The sequence below is a fragment of the Pseudophryne corroboree genome, chromosome 4 (assembly GCF_028390025.1).
Source record: "Pseudophryne corroboree isolate aPseCor3 chromosome 4, aPseCor3.hap2, whole genome shotgun sequence".
Taxonomy (NCBI): domain Eukaryota; kingdom Metazoa; phylum Chordata; class Amphibia; order Anura; family Myobatrachidae; genus Pseudophryne; species Pseudophryne corroboree.
In genome coordinates, this window is record NC_086447.1 from 185,966,826 (window position 1) to 185,986,741 (window position 19,916).

The window sequence follows — 19,916 nt, forward strand, 5'->3', positions numbered from 1 at the left end:
GGCAACAACCCAGCAGCAGGACCGCTACCTCCGCCTTTGTGCAAGGAGGAACAGGAGGAGCATTGCCAGAGCCCTGCAAAATGACCTCCAGCAAGCCACAAATGTGCATGTGTCTACTCAAACGATCAGAAACAGACTCCATGAGGGTGGTATGAGGGCCCGACGTCCACAGGTGGGGGTTGTGCTTACAGCCCAACACCGTGCAGGACGTTTGGCATTTGCCAGAGAACACCAAGTTTGGCAAATTCGCCACTGGCGCCATGTGCTCTTCACAGATGAAAGCAGGTTCTCACTGAGCACATGTGACAGAGTCTGGAGACGCCAAGGAGAACGTTCTGCTGCCTGCAACATCCTCCAGCATGACCGGTTTGGCAGTGGGTCAGTAATGTGTGGGGTGGCATTTCTTTGGGGGTCCGCACAGCCCTCCATGTGCTCGCCAGAGGCAGCCTGACTGCCATTAGTTACTGAGATGAGATCCTCAGACCCCTTGTGAGACCACATGCTGGTGCGGTTGGCCCTGGGTTCCTCCTAATGCAAGATAATGCTAGACCTCATGTGGCTGGATTGTGTCAGCAGTTCCTGCAAGACGAAGGCATTGATGCTATGGACTGACCCGCCCGTTCCCCAGACCTGAATCCAATTGAGCACATCTGGGACATCATGTCTCGCTCCACCCACCAACGCCACGTTGCACCACAGACTGTCCAGGAGTTGGCGGATGCTTTAGTCCAGGTATGGGAGGAGATCCCTCAGGAGACCATCCGCCACCTCATCAGGAGCATGCCCAGGCATTGTAGGGAGGACATACAAGCACGTGGAGGCCACACACACACACACTACTGAGCCTCATTTTGACTTGTTTTAAGGACATTACATCAAAGTTGGATCAGCCTGTAGTGTGTTTTTCCACTTTAATTTTGAGTGTGACTCCAAATCCAGACCTCCATGGGTTAATAAATTTTATTTACATTGATCATTTTTGTGTGATTTTGTTGTCAGCACATTCAGCTATGTAAAGAACAAAGTATTTAATAAGAATATTTCATTCAGATCTAGGATGTGTTATTTTAGTGTTCCCTTTATTTTTTTGAGCTATGTATGTATGTATGTATGTATGTATGTATAATATAATTTATTTTTTGTCCCCGTGGTGGTGGTTATTGTTGTTGTCCTTTATTTATATGGCACCACAAGGGTGCCGCAGCGCTTAACAAAGTACTTACACAAATGAGCAACACAAGAAAACAAAGAGTACAAGACAATGTAGAACAAGTCCAGAGAGAGTTGCATTAGGGTTAGAACGGTAGTACTGGACATTTGGCAGGGCCGGATTAAAGGAGGGGCAGCAGTGCCGGTTGTCCCAGGGCTCCCACAAACTGTCCCCCCGAATCGGTCACTTGCTCTGCTAAAATCGAATCACAGCATTTAGCTGTGTCTCCGTTCTCCCCTGTATTCGGTTGCTGAGGGCTACTCACAGTTTACAGTCAGTCTCGCGGGAAGTCAAATCCCGTGAGACACTGCCACAGATCCACCCGCAGCTGCTGGGAATTGATGCTGAAGTGACGGAGCTGATTGAGTGACTTACAGCTGACCTTTGCAGTGCTTGCAGTCAGTTGATGACTGGTGGCTTAATCTTGGTCGGCTTCACAGGACCCCCCCCCAGTGCTTCTGGACCAGGCAGACAGAGCACTGAAAAATGTGAATAACTTGAATATATATATATATATATATATATATATATATATATATATATATATATATATATATATATATATATATATATATATATATATATATATATATATATATATATATATATATATATATATATATATATATATATATATAATTTGTTTTTGTTTTTTTTGTTTTTTATTTTTATTTTTTTGTTTAGCTAGTAGCGGCCTCTCTAGCCTCGAATACAAAAATAATTTTCCTTTTATCTTTAAAACAAACAAAACCAAACATACATAACTCTCAATTGTGTTTATTGTATATGCACTAATTCATCCTAGTTTAAGAAGTAAAATAATACTTGATATTGACTCAGTGATTCTTCCTACCTAACCCTCTCTCCCTGCAGCCTAACTTGCTCGGCATACTTATGATCGGGATACCAGCAGTCAGAATTCCGGCACCAACATTGAGAGCGATTTTGGTATTTCAGTGCCGGTGTTCTGCCTGCAGGTCAGGATTCCGGCGCCCGGATTTCAAGTACCGGCATCCCAACTGCCGGTATGCTAACCGCATTCACCCTTATATGCCATTATACTTTTTTTTATAACATCACGGCTATATCACTTTTTTTGATAGGGGTCCCCACAAATTTGTTGCTCAGTGGCCCCCACAGAACTTAATCCGGCCCTGACCTTTGGTCAGAACTAAACAGTTAGCAACAAAGCCAAATTCCTGTTTCCTGCTTTCTTTTGATATTCCCACTCTGACCCTGGCATTTATTTGATGACTGGACCTTTCTTTGGATCACTGACCAGTTGTGGTGCTGCAGCATTCTGAGTAATTGCAGATGGTTTTCTAGTGCTCTTTTGCATGATCTCTTAGTGAACAAGTTAATAATCCAAAGGTCACTCCACGTACTCCAGAGGGGAAAGGACAAAGTCTAATGAGATAATTTTCAATCAAGCTAAGATGTAACTATGTCTTAGATCTACAGGAGCCACTGCAAAATCCTGCTGAACAATTTAACTTGTCTATTACTGGGAAATGCACCGTGTTACAAAATGCTAAATAAAATGTATTATGCCTCTATGAAAACAAGTTACGGTGTGACAAGATGCAGGGGGCAATTTCTTAGCTGCCAATGTATTAAATTACCTGTCAGCCAGTTCATTTAGGGGCAGATTTATTAACATACTGTATATTTACTAAAACAATGTGTAAAGGGGTATTTTCACACCCTTTTCACATTTATTTTAGTTTAACTTGAATGTTTTAAAGGGCTTTGGAGCAGTTTTACGTGAAAAACTGCTCCGAAATCCTTTTATTCTCTTTAAAAAAAAAAAAATTCTTTCTTTTTAGTAACCATATCACATTTTCCCATAGTTTATAAGGGGAAATGCCATATGGCCATTTTTAATTAAAAAAAAAAAAAAAAAAAAAAAAAAGTGAAAAAATGCAGCAGTGATCCCTCTGATAATTACGCCAGCTTCAGCTGGCATAATCACAGGTCTCGCTGTCATATGTAGCCTTCTGCATAGCTTTCTTTGCCCCATGGCAGAGAAAGCTGTGCGGGAACTCTGCTCTAGTGATCAGCTCTGTGTGTCCTTTCCCGCAAGCTCTGTCACTACTTGTGATTATTGATACATCAATGCGAAGTAATGAATAATTGCATTGCGGTTTGGGGCGATTTTATCATCTCACGTCCACCTTTTAGGATGCGGATGGTGATAAATCAGACCCTTAATCTTGTCACACAATGAGGGCTACAGTACAGGGCAAGACTACAGTCCCTATCAGGTCAGCAGGTCTCCAGTGGTCCAGTGCTGCAATCCTCTCATTATTTAAGTTTCTTACAGCGCAACAAATTCCGTTGTGCTTTACAATTGGAATCAACAGTGATTAAAACAGAACTGGGTAATAGACAGACCTAGAGATAGGAAGGCTCTGCTTGCAAGCTTACAATCTTGATACCAATTGCCCAAGTTAAGCAGACTGCAGTGTAGTCCTCGTGCAGAAGGATCCTGCCTTTGTAGGATAGATTGCAGCACAGGGCCACTAGTCTTCAGGAATAGCTGCCAGACTGGGGTCATCCTAAGGTAAGCATAGTTCTTGTGAAGGGTTGGTTATGGGTGACCGGCACTTAGAATCCCGCCAGTCACCATACCGTTACCAGGATCTCGGGGATTAGAATGCTGGCGGGCGGGAGAGGGCTCAGGGCGAGCACAACCAAGCCCCTTGCTTTGGACACCAGCAACTGGGAATAGTCCCTGGTAGTCTGCATGCCACACGGTGAGTGTAATACCAGCTCACACCATGAACATACCGCAAGACATGGCCTTCAACAGAATACCAGCCCACGGTATGAAAAACATACAGCCATATGCTGAGAGAATATGTAACACAACCTGTGTGTCAACCCAACCAATAACAAGAAACCACATGCCATGGCATGAACAACGTCCGCAATAGCCTGACAGAGAAGAAACACCACAAAGTGCAACCAAAATCAATAACTGCAGACACAGTACGCACTGGGACGGGCGCCCAGGATCCTCTATGGACTAGGAGAAAAGGATTTACCGGTAGGTACTAAAATCCTATTTTCTCTTACGTCCTAGAGGATGCTGGGGACTCCAAAAGGACCGTGGGGTCTATACCAAAGCTCCAGAACGGGCGGGAGAGTGCGGACGACTCTGCAGCACCGATCGAGCAAACATGAGGTACCCATGAGCCAGGGTATCAAACTTGTAGAGCTTAGCAAAGGTGTTTGAAACCCAACTAAGTAGCCACTCGGCAAAGTCAACCCGCCGAGACACCTCGGGCATCCGCCCAATAAGAGCCCACCTAACTAGTAGAATGGGTCTCCCCCGACTTCGGTCACGGCAATCCAGCCGTAGAGCTAGCACGCCGAATCGTATCACAGATCCAGCGTGTAACAGACTGCAGAGACGCAGGCGCCCCAAGCACGCTGGGAGCATACCGGACAACCAGAGCCTCTGTTACCCCAAACTGAGCCCAATTTGCGGCATAAATCTTCAAAGCCCTGACAACATCGAGAGACTTTGAATCAGCCAATGGTGAAGTTACCACAGTCATTAAAATAGGCAGGATTTTGACAAACACAGAAAAACCCTTTTCGGCAGAACTACTATCAGAGTTCTCAATTCTATCCACTTGGAAGATCAAACAGGGGCTCTTGTGAGACAAAGCCGCTACTTCCGACAACCGCCTCGCAGTCGCCCAAAGGGCAAAAGTATGACCACTCTCCAAGAGAGAAAATTTAACACAACCTTTAATAAAGGTTCCAAACAGTGAGACACAAGAAATGCAACACCACGTCAAGATCCCACTGTGCCAATGGGGCACAAATGGAGGTTGGAAGTGCAGTACTCCTTTCACGAAAGTCTGAACTTCCAGGAAGGTGGCCAAATTTTTATTTTTTTTTAACGAAAATATATAAGGTCAAAACTGCCCTGAAACCCAAATACGGTGATAAGGCTTTGCCTTTACTTATCTTCTAGTCTGAAGAAGTGTGGAAATTACCTCATCCATTCGGATTAGAATATTGTGTTCAACCGACACGCCGTCAAACGCAGCCGCGGTAAGTCCTGATACACACCCGGATCTTGTTGTAACAGTCCATCCCGTAGAGGAAGATTCCCGGGATCTTATATGAACAAATCTTAAAGAACTGGATACCAAGCCCTCCTTGGCTAGACCGGAACAATGAGGATTGCCGGAACCTCTGTCCTTCTTACGTTTATCACCTTCAGCAGAGTGAAATTGGAGGGGATACATATACCGACCGAAAACACCCAAGGTGTCACGAGGTCGTCCACTACTATAGCTTGAGTGATGATTGACCTGGAATCCTATTCCTGAGGTCTCTCGTTGAAGCGAGACGCCAACGTGCCCAATTGAGACACTCCTCAAAGACTTGTCACTTCTGTAAAACTTCTCCATGATGATAGTCTTTCTCCCGGATGGAGAGCGCGTCTGCAGAATAAATCTATTTCTCCTTTGTATACATCCGGCATGAAGACTGCTAATATAACGCTTACCAGTCTTTCCACTCAGCGGAAAACTATTTCACCTTCTGCCATTGCCGATTTGGTCCTTGTTCCGCCCTAGCGACTTACTTACGTCACTGCTGTCAAGTCACCCGACAGAATTAACACGGGCAGATCACGAAGAATATATTCGTTGAAAACCACTCTTAATTCAAGAAAGCTTATTGTAGACAAGCTTCGCAGCTTGACCTTTTCCTCAGGAAATACTTCCCATGTAAGGACTGCTCCCCAGCCTCGGAGATCTGCATACACGGACACCAGGATCAAATCCTGGATCCCGAACCTTCGTCCCTCTAGGAGGTGAGAGCTGAGCCGACACCACAGAAGTGATATCCTGGCCATTAGAACTATATTCCGGTGCATGTGCCGGTGAGACCTGGACCACATTCCCAACAGGTCCCCGGACAACCACTCTGGCATTCGACCTGCTCACCGAAAAGGCCTCGTAGGCCGCACCCAACTTCTTCATCAACAGAACAAATTGATGGAGTGGCACTACAAATCTGATCCGACTCAGGATCCTCAGACCTCTTTCCACAGGAAACACAGACCCTCAACCGTTCAGTATCTACCCTGATACCACTTCCGACATCTGCGCCGTTGGGAACAGCCCTTCCCTGTGTGGAAGAACAGTCAGAGAGAAACGACGATTTACACCACTTGTTTCTCGACCTCGCCCCAACCAGGCGTACATTCTCAGTACAGAATAACAATGGCTCTTACTATTGAAAGAAAACCATCATGCTACCATCACTCCAGTGAAACGGCCAAGACAATCCTGGCTATCCCACCATGTAATCTGAATGCGTAGAACAACGCATGTAAACTTTTATATATATTTATTTTTATTTTTTTATTTTTAACCGGGACAGGAGGACAAGGCCCTGAACCTGGTGCACCTTTGTATGGCGTCGCGTACTACCTCCCCTTCCAGAGGGGCAACGACCAAATCCATTAGAAAATCAGTGAGGTGAAACATCTGTAATTCCAGAATGTCCCCCTTTTGGATTCCATAAATAACTCACCAGATTTAATCCATTCCCAGACTAAGTGAAAGTAGTAACTGAGTCCGGAGCGGGGTCCCGCCATATAGACTTTGCGACCTGTGGTGTATGTGGTAGAAATAGAAACGACATCCTCTTCTGCGAACCTAACAAGGCTGCAGAACTCTTACCTTTTCACCCTTCACAGGCTGTACAGAAAGGGAAAAACCAAAAAATTTATTTAACCGATTAAAATAACTGCATCCCCCAAAAGAATGCGTCACCAACTGTTGCCAGGGAATCTAACTCCCGAAGTTAGACTTACCAGGAATATACACCGAGATTGGCTGAACTGAGGCATCCCCCCAAACAGCGGTACACCGTCCCAGGGAAAAAACTCCAGTAACTCTCGGAGTCAGCCTCAGCAGTCCCCCGGCCACACTACCCGTATACGTACGGCAGCCTGCCTCAAATTTATAGAGACGATCCAACATAAGGAACCTCCGCTCTCTCTCTATGGTAAATCTATTTTATGACTTACCGAACACAAACACTCCCTCATGTGTCTGTAATGCAAACAGCCCAAAGCATAGAAAAATAATCATAACACTTAGCTTTCCTGTATACGATCCTTTGAGACAGGGCCCCGTGTCGACCAGTCGTTGACTTTCACAATATTCCATCCGTGGCGGAAAAAGGAATAACCCTTCGGACTTCCGGAGAGGGTGTGAGTCACAGCCGACCTAGAGCTTTATCAACCGAGCGACCAGCACATGAAAAGGAATACTAATACACCAGTATTCATCCTAAATCATAATATGAATATACATATTGTAATGCACATATAGCCACATATCCTAAATAAATATATATATATATATATATATATATATATATATATCGGATTGTCCCGAGCCTTCTGGTCCCCAGTGACATTGTGTTCTGAACGTGTATGACAATGTACTGAAAAGCCCCAATTGTGGATCTATCAGGAAACATTACAGTCAACAGAAAACCCCAGTATTCGTCAACAGCAAGTATTAGTAACCCAGCAAAATTACCGTCAAGCGGTCCGAGAGAAGCAACGTACAACTGCATATACACAGGTATAAGTCAGATACAGCATGTCCATTTACCCCCGTTGACAACAGTTGGTGCCGACAGGGTCACCCACATACCATTGTGCCTCCCATATAATGTTTACTTTTTATATTGTAGCAAGCACCCACGTGCGTCGGTGATGCCGACAGCGAACCCCATAGATGTTTATAACCGACCACTCACACCTGTCGACACAAGTGTACTAAAATGGGTATTACTGACAGGGGGCACACAGAAAATACACACAAGAATGATTTGATGCTCATTCCTAACTCAACTAGTGTTATATATGTGTAACATAACACTAAACACTGTGCCCCCCCCCCCTTGTTTGTACATTACATACTTCTTGCTGGGACAGAGGGAAAATGGAGCTGACCCTGTATGTGTGAAGGCTAAGCCCCGCCCCCCTCAGCGCGCTATAGCTCCACTACAATATATACATATAGGTCGGGCACCGTATATAGTGCAAAGACACTACACCCCATCGGAAAGTAATGCTGCTCAGGGCGCCACCCCCCGTGCGCCCTGCATCCCAGCAAACCGTCGGCGTGTGGGAACATCGGCGCGCAGTGCGCCCGCAGCCACCAAATGGCGGGACCATCGGCTGCGGCATCTGGGGCCCGTCGCATGCACCTTTTCCAGCAGTGAAATCGGCAATCGCTGCCCAGGGCGCTCCCCCCCAGCGCCCCGCACCCATGGAAGCCGGCGGTGCTGGAGAAATGGCGCGCAATGCGCTATAACATGCTAGCGGGGGTCTGGGACACGGAGCCCCGGCACCGCCAATGCAATACAGTACAGCCTTATAAAAATGTAAAAAAAAAACTGTAACTTGCTGCCCCCCCCCCCAGCACCTGTGTAAGCCGGCGGCGGGGGATCAATGGCCGCTATACCATGCTGGCGGGTGTTTAGACACGGCACCGAAAATGCTTTCACTGCCAGCCTTATGAAGAAAAACAGTAACCCCCCCCCAGCGCCCTGCACCGAAAGTGCCGTTGGTGTGTGGGAGCATGGAGCACAGCGCGACCGCTGTACCTCCGTTACTGAAGTCTTCTGCCGTCACTGAAGTCTTCTGTTCTTCACATACTCACCCGGCTTCTTTCTTCTGGCTTCTGTGAGGGGGGTGACGGCGTGGCTCCAGGAACAAGCAGCTAGGCGAACCAAGTGATCGAACCCTCTGGAGCTAATGGTGTCCAGTAGCCGAGAAGCAGAGCCCTTAAACTGAGAAGGAGTAGGTCCTGCTTCTCTCCCCTCACTCCCACGATGCAGGGAGCCTGTAGCCAGCAGGTCTACCTGAAAATAAAAAACCTAACATAAAGTCTTTTAGAGAAACTCAGTAGAGCTCCCCTAGTGTGTGTCCAGTCACTCCTGGGCACAAAGTCTAACTGAGGTCTGGAGGAGGGGCATAGAGGGAGGAGCCAGTTCACACCCAGTTTAAGTCTTTATAGTGTGCCCAAGCTCCTGCGGATCCGTCTATACCCCATGGTCCTTTTGGAGTCCCCAGCATCCTCTAGGACGTACGAGAAATATAGAAAGTAGCTTTTTGCTGGGTAATGTGTGGATCCTATAGTTTATAAACTAGTCGTAGTTTCAATAGTCTCCCACTCTGCTCCCATTAATTCCTCTCCTGATCTACTAGTGGTTGATCAGCGGCAGATTAGTTCTGCTAGTTTCAGATTGGTTTCTCTGTAGCAGAAGAGATCTGTCTTCTCCATGCCTTTCCAGAGTTCACCAGCAGCAAGGATAACAAGTACTTGTGCGGTCAGGAGTAATTAGTGTCTTGTGGGTAACAGAGTAGAGAAGTGGGCTAAATGTCATAAAGTCAGAGGTTAAAAAAGTGCAGATTTTGGGTCTGCCTTTAAAAAAAAAATATATATATATATATATATATATATATATATATATATATATATATATATATATATATATATAAAATTATTTTTCTCATGTCCTAGGGGATGCTGGGGTCCATATTATTACCATGGGTTATAGACTGGCTGGCTCCTCCCCCTATGCCCCTCATACCAGACTCTGTTTAGAATATGTGCCCGGAGGAGTCAGTCACAGCTAGGGGAGCTCTACAGAGCTTTCTTGGTAAAGTTTATTTTAGAGTGTTTTTTTTTTTATTTTACAGGGAGGCTGCTGGCAACAGCCTCCCTGCATCGAGGGACTGAGGTGGGGAGCAGTGTCCGCCCTGCGGGGTCTGAGCCACTGTCTGCGCTGACTGGACACTGAGTTTCAGAGGGGATAGATCGCTCCCCGCCGCAGGGGATCGCTCATCCCAGCAGCATGCCGCCACCCCCATGCAGAGCTGAAGTTTGTGGCGAGTGAGTCACCGCCCCCCCCCCCTTAGCAAGCGGGGGGTCAGAGTGAAGATGGCGGCATCAGGGTAGGAGCCCAGTACTAACTGCGCTACGGGGGCTCAGCGGTACTTAGGTGCTGCCCTCAGCCGGCGCCTTAACCCTACACTGACCTGGCCTGTCGGATCTCAGCCAGCACAAAATCCTCAGGACAGTATAATCTTGGAAGAGCGGGAAGACGGCGCCATTATGGGGGCAGAGCTTCTCCTCAGAGCGGACCCAGCAGCGTTCAGCGCCATTTTCCTGCCAGTGGAAGAGCAGTCCCTCCAGAGCAACTCCAGCTATCTGTACGGTACCAGGGGGTTGTAGAAGGGAGGGGAGGCTGTGTAAGACTGTGTCACCTATTAAGGGACACAGTCAGCGATGGTTAAGGGTCTCCCTATACCTATATAGCTCGCAGTAGCGGATCTTGCCACGGGCAAGCAGGACTTTTGCCCGGGGCGCTGGCGCCTTCCGGAGGGCGCCGCGCCATGGCAAGATCTGCCACTGCTGTGCCCTCCGCTGCCCGCTGTGTCCACCTGTGAAGGGAACTAGACGTTTCCCTTCGTGGAGAGGACCTTTGCTGTGCGGTGTGCGATGACGTCATCGTGCACCGCTCAGCATTTCAGCGGCGCTACTACTGTACAGGGGGCGTAACTGACCATGCCCCCTGTATGAAGCCACGCCCCTATGTCCTGTCCGGGGCGCAAAAAGGGCTCGAACCGGCCCTGATAGCGCGGTGTGTGGGTTGGCTCCAATCTCTGTGTGTCTCTGCCATTCTTGTGGGGGGGAAACTGTCTGCCCTGTACCCTGTGTATATGTGGGGTATACAAGCAAACATGTCTAGAGATTCAGGATTGCACTGTTGTAGCGCAGATCCCAGCTAGAGAACCGGAGTGGTTAGCCTCTCTTAGGGGGTGTTATTTCTCATATTTCTGAAAGGGTTGCAAGGACTGAGCATGCAAATCGGGTATTGCAATCCTCTATGGCAGTATGGTCTGATACTGCTCCCTCGGGGCCCCCTGCGGTACATTCTCACAAACGTGCTCTTGCCCAAATTATGCAGGATGACACGGATACTGATTCTGACAAAGCAGACGGTGATGGGCATGTGTCGAGGGGGATGGCATCACTTGCTAAGGGGGTGCAGTTGATGATTGAGGCCGTGCGGGATGTGTTACATATTTCTGACAGACCTCCTGAGCAGGTTGAGGAGGCCTTTTTCATGGACAGTAAGAAAGCCCCTCTCACCTTCCCGGCATCTAAGGAATTAAATGCTATATTTGAAAAAGCCTAGGAAAACCCGGAGAAAAAATTCCAGATCCCTAAAAGGGTCCTGGTTTCTTTTCCCTTCCCGGAAGACGATAGAAAAAAAATGGGAGTCTCTGCCTATAGTTGACGCCTCTGTCTCCAGGCTGTCGAAACAGGTGGTCTTACCAGTCCCGGGATCTACCGCATTGAAGGACCCGGCAGATCGCAAAGTAGATGCTACGCTCAAATCCATATACACAGCTTGAGGGGCTATACTGCGGCCTGCTATTGCCTGTGCATGGATTTCTAAAGCTATAGCCAAGTGGTCAAACACCCTGCAGGAGGACTTGACAACGATGGATAAAGGGGACGTTGACTTGTTTTTACGTAACATGGAATAAAAAATAATAATATAATTATTTAAAGTTTTTTTTCTATAATAGCGCCCACTTTGTCGTTCTTGTTTTACGTAACATACAGGATTCTACAGGGTTCCTGGTAGAATCCATGAAGGATCTGGGTTCCATGGCTGCGGGGCTCTCCACCATGTCAGTCTCGGCTCGCAGGGGTCTCTGGCTGCGCCAATGGTCTGCGGACGCGGAATCCAGGAAAAGTGTGGAGAGCCTACCCTATACAGGTCAGGCTCTGTTTGGGGAGGCACTGGATGCGTGGATTGCCACGGCTACCACGGGTAAGTCTCCTTTTCTCCCCTCAGCTCCCATCACGTCACAGTCCTTTAGGCCCGCGAGGCCTAGAAAGAACAAGCCTTCTCACATCTTCTTTAGAGGTGGTCGTGCCAAAGCCAAAAAGCCTGCTCCCGCAGGTTCGTAGGACCAGAAGCCTGCTTCTGGTGCCTCAAAGTCCTCAGCATGACGGTGGACCGCACAGCCTGGAGGTAGGTCAGGTGGGAGCAAGACTCCGGCATTTCAGCCACGTTTGGGTGTCGTCTGGCCTGGACCCTTGGATACAAGATATAGTGTCAAGGGGGTACAGGCTGGAGTTTCAAACTCTCCCACCTCACCGTTTCTTCAAATCAGGCTTGCCAGCTTTGCTGGCAGACAGAGCGATTCTTCTGGACGCTATCCGAAAATTGGTAGTGTCCAAGGTCATTGTTCCAGTTCCACCTCATCAGTGGAACAAGGGTCACTATTCGAACCTTTTTGTGGTACCGAAGCCGGATGGTTCGGTAAGGCCAATTCTGAACTTGAAATCTTTGAACCCTTATCTCAGGGACTTCACATTCAAGATGGAGTCTCTGAGAGCAGTTATCTCAGGACTGATGGAGGGGGAGTTTTTGGTGTCCCTGGACATCAAGGATGCGTACCTCCACATTCCCATATGGTCGCCGCATCAGGCCTATCTCAGGTCTGCACTGTTAGACGATCACTATCCATTTCAACACTGCCGTTCGGTCTATCCACGGCATCGAGGGTCTTCACCAAGGTGATGGCAGAGATGATGGTTCTCCGCAAGCAGGGGATGAACATAATTCCGTATCTGGACGATCTGCTGATCAAGGCATCGTCCAGAGATTGCTCTTGTGACGCATCTGCTCAAGGAGCACGGTTGGATCCTGAACCTTCCAAAGTCTCATCTGGAGCCGACAAGGAGGCTGTCTTTCCTGGGGATGATCCTCAACACTGAGATGCAGAGGGTGTGTCTACCGATGGAGAAAGCGTTGGTGATTCAAACAATAGTCCGGGATGTCTTGAAGCCTGCCCGGGTATCGGTTCATCAGTGCATCCGCCTTCTGGGGAAGATGATTGCCTCCTACGAGGCTCTGCAGTACAGAAGGTTTCATGCTCGATCCTTTCAGCTGGATCTCTTGGACCAGTGGTCGGGATCTCACCTACATATGCACCAGAGGATACATCTGTCACCGAAAGCCAGGATTTCGCTCCTCTGGTGGCTAAAACTACCACACCTTCTGGAGGTCCGAAGGTTTGGAGTTCATGACTGGGTCCTTCTAACCACGGATGCAAGTCTAAGAGGTTGGGGAGCAGTCACTCAGGGGGAAACCTTCCAAGGAAGGTGGTCAAGTCAAGAATCCCTTCTCCCGATAAACATCCTGGAGCTAAGAGCCGTATACAATGGCCTTAAAGCAGCACACCTTCTGCAGGATCAGGTTCAGGTGCAGTCGGACAACGTGACCACATTGGCCTATATAAACTGACAAAGCAGAACGAAGGGTAGGGCTGCAATGTCAGAGGTGACAAGAATCCTCCTCTGGGCAGAACGGCACGCGGTTGCAATGTCCGCAATCTTCATTCCGGGAGTAGACAACTGGGAAGCGGACTTCCTCAGCAGACACAATCTCCATCCAGGAGAGTGGGGCCTCCAACCGGAGGTGTTTGAGGAGGTAACCGGTTGGTGGGGGGTTCCCCACATAGACATGATGGCCTCCCGCCTCAACAAGAAGCTGCAGAGGTACTGTTCCAGTTCGAGAGACCCACGGGCAGCGGCGGTGGACGCACTAGTAGCACCATGGGTGTTCACGTCAGTGTATGTGTTCCCTCCACTTCCTCTAATTCCAAAAGTTCTACAACTTATAAAAAGAACAAAGGTTCTGGCAATCCTCATTGCTCCAGACTGGCCAAGGAGGGCTTGGTACGCGGATCTGCTGGAAGATCCAAGGCCCCTACCTCTTCGAGAGGATCTTCTATTCAGGGGCCATTCGCTTATCAAGACTTACCATGGCTAAGTTTGACGGCATGGCAGTTGAGCACCAGAACTTAGCTCTGAAGGGTATTCCGAGCGAGGTTATTCCTACCCTGATACAGGCTAGGAAGGGGGTAACGTCTAAAAATTACCATCTAATTTGAAAAAAATGTGTCTTGGTGTGAATCCGAGAAATTTCCTGCAGTGGAGTCTCAACTTGGATGTTTTTTCCTTTTCCTGCAAGCAGGTGTGGATGTGGGCCTGAGATTGGGCTCCATCAAGGTCCAGATCTCTGCTTTATCCATTTTCTTCCAAAAACAATTGGCAGTCCTCCCTGAGGTTCAGACCTTTTTGTAAGGGGTTCTGCACATCCAGCCTCCTTTTGTGGCGCCAACGGCACCCTGGGATCTTGATGTGGTATTACAGTTCCTGCACTCGGATTGGTTTGAGGCTGAAATCAAATTTCTCACGTGGAAGGCGGTCACTTTGTTGGCCTTAGCTTCTGCTCGACGCGTGTCGGAATTGGCGGGCTTTGTCCTGTAAAAGTCCCTATCTGGTCTTCCATGAAGATAGGGTGGAACTCAGGACTCGTCTGCAGTTCCTTCCTAAGGTTGTGTCAGCTTTTCATATCAACCAACCTATTGTGGTGCCAGTGGCTACTGACTCCTCAATTGCTTCAAAGGCCTTGGATGTGGTGAGGGCTTTGAAGATTTATGTGAAGAGGACGGCTCGTCATAGAAAATCTGACTCTGTTTGTCCTCTATGATCCCAAGAAAGTTGGGTGTCCTGCTTCTAAGCAGTCGATTTCACGCTGGATCCGGTTCACCATCCAGCATGCATATTCTATGGCAGGATTGCCGTGTCCAAAATCTGTTAAGGCCCACTCTACTCGTAAGGTGGGGTCTTCCTGGGCGGCTGCCCGGGGTGTCTCGGCTATACAGCTTTGCCGAGCAGCTACTTGGTCTGGTTCGAACACGTTTGCTACGTTTTACAAGTTCGATACTTTGGCCTCTGATAACCTCAAGTTTGGTCAAGCAGTTTTGCAGGAGCCTCCGCGCTCTCCCACCCGTTCTGGGAGCTTTGGTACATCCCCATGGTACTATTATGGACCCCGGCATCCTCTAGGACGTAAGAGAAAATAAGATTTTGGTTACCTACGGTAAATCCTTTTCTCGTAGTCCGTAGAGGATGCTGGGCGCCCACCCAGTGCTTCGTTTTCCTGCAGTGGTTATTTAGTTCAGTACTGCCTTGTTCCTAGGTAAGTTCTGCGTTCTTTACTGTTTTCAGTACTGTTTCAGCTGTTGCTGAGTTTTCCGGCATGTTGGCCGGATTTGCCTTGTTGTGTGAGCTGGTATGAATCTCGCCACTATCTGTGTATTTCCTTCTCTCTAAGTATGTCATCTCCTCGGGCACAGTTTCTAGACTGAGTCTGGTAGGAGGGGCATAGAGGGAGGAGCCAGCCCACACTGTTAAACTCTTAAAGTGCCAATGGCTCCTGGTGGACCCGTCTATACCCCATGGTACTATTATGGACCCCAGCATCCTCTACAGACTACGAGAAAAGGATTTACCGGTAGGTAACCAAAATATTATTTATTTTGTTTTGAACCTGCTATTTTAAAATCTACAATAAATTCTCTGAAACTCTTCTCTCTTATACTCGGACATAACTATACTTGGTCCAAAGACCGGAACAAGGCTGTATCTGCCATCAGGCATAGTTACTGTCATTTTGGCTTCCCACTCTTCGGGACTCTGGAGTGGAGGTCCAGGTGTAAGTGCAGGGAAATGCAGAGATTCGTGTCATCATGTAGCAGGGAGGAGACCCGCAGTCACCAGCAAATTGCATCATCAGTTCCCGTTCACTTAACTAGGTAGATGGATGGAATTTAGTAGGATGGCCTGCTGATCCGGAAGAGTAGGCCTGTATGCTTTTCATTAAGGAATGACTTTCATTACTTTTTCAATTTTCCCCATTATAGAAGAGGAGCTGTTGGATGCTAGAGAATGTGGACTGATTGTTAATTGAGGTTCTAGCCATGTACAGTATCTAGGACAGTATGATCTGAACATGCAGCAGTTGATGTGTTTGAGGTCTTGCAAGTCAGATTACATGATGATCTCTGAGGCACCTGCTAATCCGCACATGCTGTATGTAATACAGGTTGAGTATCCCTTATCCAAAATGCTTTGGACCAGAGGTATTTTGGATATGGGATTTTTCCGTATTTTGGAATAATTCCATACCATAATGAGATATCATGGTGATGGGACCCAAGTCTAAGCACCGGATGTATTTGTTTCATATACACCTTATACACACAGCCTGAATATCATTTTAGCCAATATTTTTTATCACTTTGTGCATTAAACAAAGTGTGTGTACATTCACACAATTCATTTATGTTTCTTTTACACCTTATACACACAGCCTGAAGGTCATTTAATACAATCTTTTTAATAACTTTGTGTATTAAACAAGGTTTGTGTACATTGAGCCATCAAAAAACAAAAGTTTCACTATCTCACTCTCACTCAAAGTCCGTATTTCGGAATATTCCGTATTTCGGATATTTGGATATGGGATACTCAACCTGTATTACATTACGTCAATTTGCCTCAAACAAGTTTTAAATGGATGATGTTAAGATGGCACGTGGCACAGCTGCTGCGTTGAAATCTTCAGCTGGATTATTCATGTTACGCATACATGTCTACAACTGACTGTACAAGATACAGAGTTCAGATGTGAGGAGACTGTCGTGCAGCTGGCACATTTGGGGGTATATTCCTGCTTACTATGGTGAGGGGGTGGAGCATCCCCCAGAGTCAGGTGCATCTGGTCCGTGTGTGTGTGTGTGGTTTTTTTATTTATTTATTTTTTATTTGATGGGGGTTGGGGCCTCATTGCACTTCCAAAGCTCAGTTGTTCTGAGAGGTGCGCTACACACTAATTGCCTGGGCTTCTCTTTAGGGGTCCAAGGTAGCCATGGAGGCAGAATAAAGCCTCCCTTTGTTGGCTTCCACTGCTTTACTAAAGTGCTTACAATATACATTGCTTATTCTTTTAGACAACCGTAAAATGGGACGATGGCAAGCTGGTGTGTGTACAGAAAGGGGAGAAGGAAGGACGCGGCTGGACTCAGTGGGTGGAAGGAGATGAATTACACCTGGTATAAAACCTTTATTAAACCTAACATTTGGGTCTCATGCTCTTAGCATATTTATGTACTGCAATCTTTGTTTCACAACTCTTGGATGCTGGCATTAATGTAAACCATCACTTATAGAGTTGTCAACAGTTTAAATACCTTTTAGTAGTACTGTAGGCTTCATGTAACACTGTCTGAGGTGACCCTGGAACACTTCAATCCCCAGCATGTTTACCGAAAGGGACAACACTGCACTTATTTTGCATTTTAAGTACTATTTCCATGAATGTTCATTTTAAATCCTAGAAAATAAGAGCAAATGGTAAATGCAGAAAACAAGTATTGTACAGAGAGACAATTCTATAGACCAATGTTTAAAACCTGGGTCTGTCCCAGGAAATCGGGTATAGTTGGCAACTATGTTAACAGACAGAGGCAGCCTTTTTGTATTCTGAATCCATATCAACCTAACAATCGTCCAGGATTTAGTGACCTTGATGCAGTAAGAAGCACAGTGCTGCCATTGGTTTAAAGCATACTTGGAAACTTTTTGAATCAGAGGGTTGGTCCAAGAGGCAAGGGCAAGGGGTTGTGGTGATCATGACAACAAGCACACCCTCACAGCTCTTTACTAGGGAAGTGGGCAGGACCTGAGAGGGTTACCTGCTCTGAGTCCCGGAGAATTCCCTAAAACTGGAAAACAGGCAAGTATGGCCGGAAGTCCAGTGCTAGGCTGTGGCATCACTAATATTAAACATTTTCCACAAAATGGCTGCCTCCGCTGTATTTAGGTGATATTCCCCCCCCCCCCCCCCCCCCCCCCGGCTGTAGCTTAAAGTCATATTATGATGAAAAGAAAACGATTTCTTGCATATTGCAATGGTGACCTTCAGAAACAGAGGGGGTGCTTTATCAAAATGTACTGATAGATAATGTTCTAACCAATCAGCTTCTGTTATTTTACAGACTGTTTGGAAAAATAAGTTAGGAGCTGATAGGTTGGTACTCTCTCTCTTGATAAATGTCCCCCAGTGTATGAGATACAGGTCTCTCACCATAAATGAGAGAAACACTTGAGATGAGTGTTTTAGATCGGATGTGGACAAAGTTTTACTAGCTCTCTCTAAGCACAAAGACTACATTCTGTCCACCCCTCCCCTAGACCATAGATGATTCAGTTCTGAGAGGTCTTTCATCTTCTCCTCTTTTGAACTCCTTTAACAATACCACACAGACTCTAGCAGGAGAAATAAGTTCACGACTTTTGTGACTAAGCATTCAACCAAGGAGATGCCAGGATGAGCCCCTCCCATGTCGCCCTAATCTCTAATTTTCTAAATCTCATGAATGTGTGTTTGTACAGTATGTGCCACAAGTTCCTAGTCAATTGATTAGGATACATGCTGGACCATACTGAACAATTGCTCACAGATTGTATATCTGTTTTGTGTTTGTAGAGTTAAACCTTCTTCCTTGACTGTGTTCTTGATTATTTGTTGCCAATCTGAGTTTCTTGATCTTTTGCAGGAGATGCGGGTTGGAGATGCAGTCTGCAAACAGGTGTTTAAGAAGGTTAACCAATAATGCTGACTTTGACTGAGACAAGGAGCCTCCATGATAGAAAGACCTTTTTAGAAAGCCCATTCAGTTTCCCAGCTGTACTAATGGTTTTTACTATATTGTAATTATTATTTTAGGGTTACATTTCTGCAATTTTGTTTTACAATGTGACTTAAGTTACTTTAATAAAAACACTAACCTAACTTTGCTTTGCATTGCTTTCTGCTCATGGTTCAAAGCTGCACCTACAGTATGCACTAAACCGATTGTGCAAAACCCGTTATAGGATATGTCTCACATTATTACAAAGCTGTATAGTTCTCTTCATATTCAGCTGTTTAGTTGACAATTAGGAAATAGGGGGGAAAAGTGTAATGTGAACCTTCTTGGGGGAATTTCCATCACATCCATTTTATTCCTGTTTTTCCACAAAGTTTCTGGGTAAATGAGTTTTCTACCTTTTTAAAAAATACATTTGCAATATCCAGCAGCTCAGCGCCTGTAGCTGAGTTCCCAGCACTGGTGCTTGGAGATAGCTTATCTGACTCCATACTGCATGGCTGTAGAATTCTTCTAGTCGGAAGAGCTGCAATTTTGATCCGCGACTCTGGTCCCTGCATCATCCACAACGTCAGGATGATTACAGGTTCCCTCATAAATGCTCAGCAGATGGCATGATAAGGGGGTAGTTGAGAAAGTAAGGTGGAATGTCATGCAAGCTATGTGTTGAAGGTGCAAGTTATAGATGGGACTGGCTAAAAAAGTGTCTGCAGTTCTCAACCCATGCATAGGGCTCTAGGTGTGACCTAAATGTATCTCCTAATACTCTAATAATCACTAGGCAGTTGTGCTGATTGGTTAATATACAGCCATAGTTAATGTTGTCTGCCTCCACTTCATGTTTCAGGGAAGTGACTAGCTCCTAGTCTTACTGCTTATTTCTATTGGCAGTGGGTAGGTACACTTAGGGGTATGCGGTTAATATACAGCCTGTTGGGATCCCGGTGTTCAGGATCCCGATGCCGGAATCCCGACAGGCGGCTAAATGCCGACTGCAGCCCCGTATTCCCACTCGAGTGGTGGGTCCACGCCACCACCCAAGTGGGAATATAACCTATGGAGAGC

General features: G+C 46.7%; 1 protein-coding gene across 1 annotated transcript in view; it reads left to right on the forward strand.

Annotated features, from left to right (window-relative positions):
* Positions 1-18,994, forward strand: part of RBP1 (retinol binding protein 1) — a 67,206-nt gene extending 48,212 nt beyond the window's left edge. Inside the window, exons 3-4 of the mRNA XM_063915637.1 lie at positions 17,151-17,252; positions 18,759-18,994. Coding sequence (XP_063771707.1) covers positions 17,151-17,252; positions 18,759-18,815 — 159 coding nt within the window. The 3' untranslated portion in view covers positions 18,816-18,994. The remainder of the gene's footprint in view (positions 1-17,150; positions 17,253-18,758) is intronic.
* The last annotated feature ends 922 nt before the right edge of the window (positions 18,995-19,916 follow it).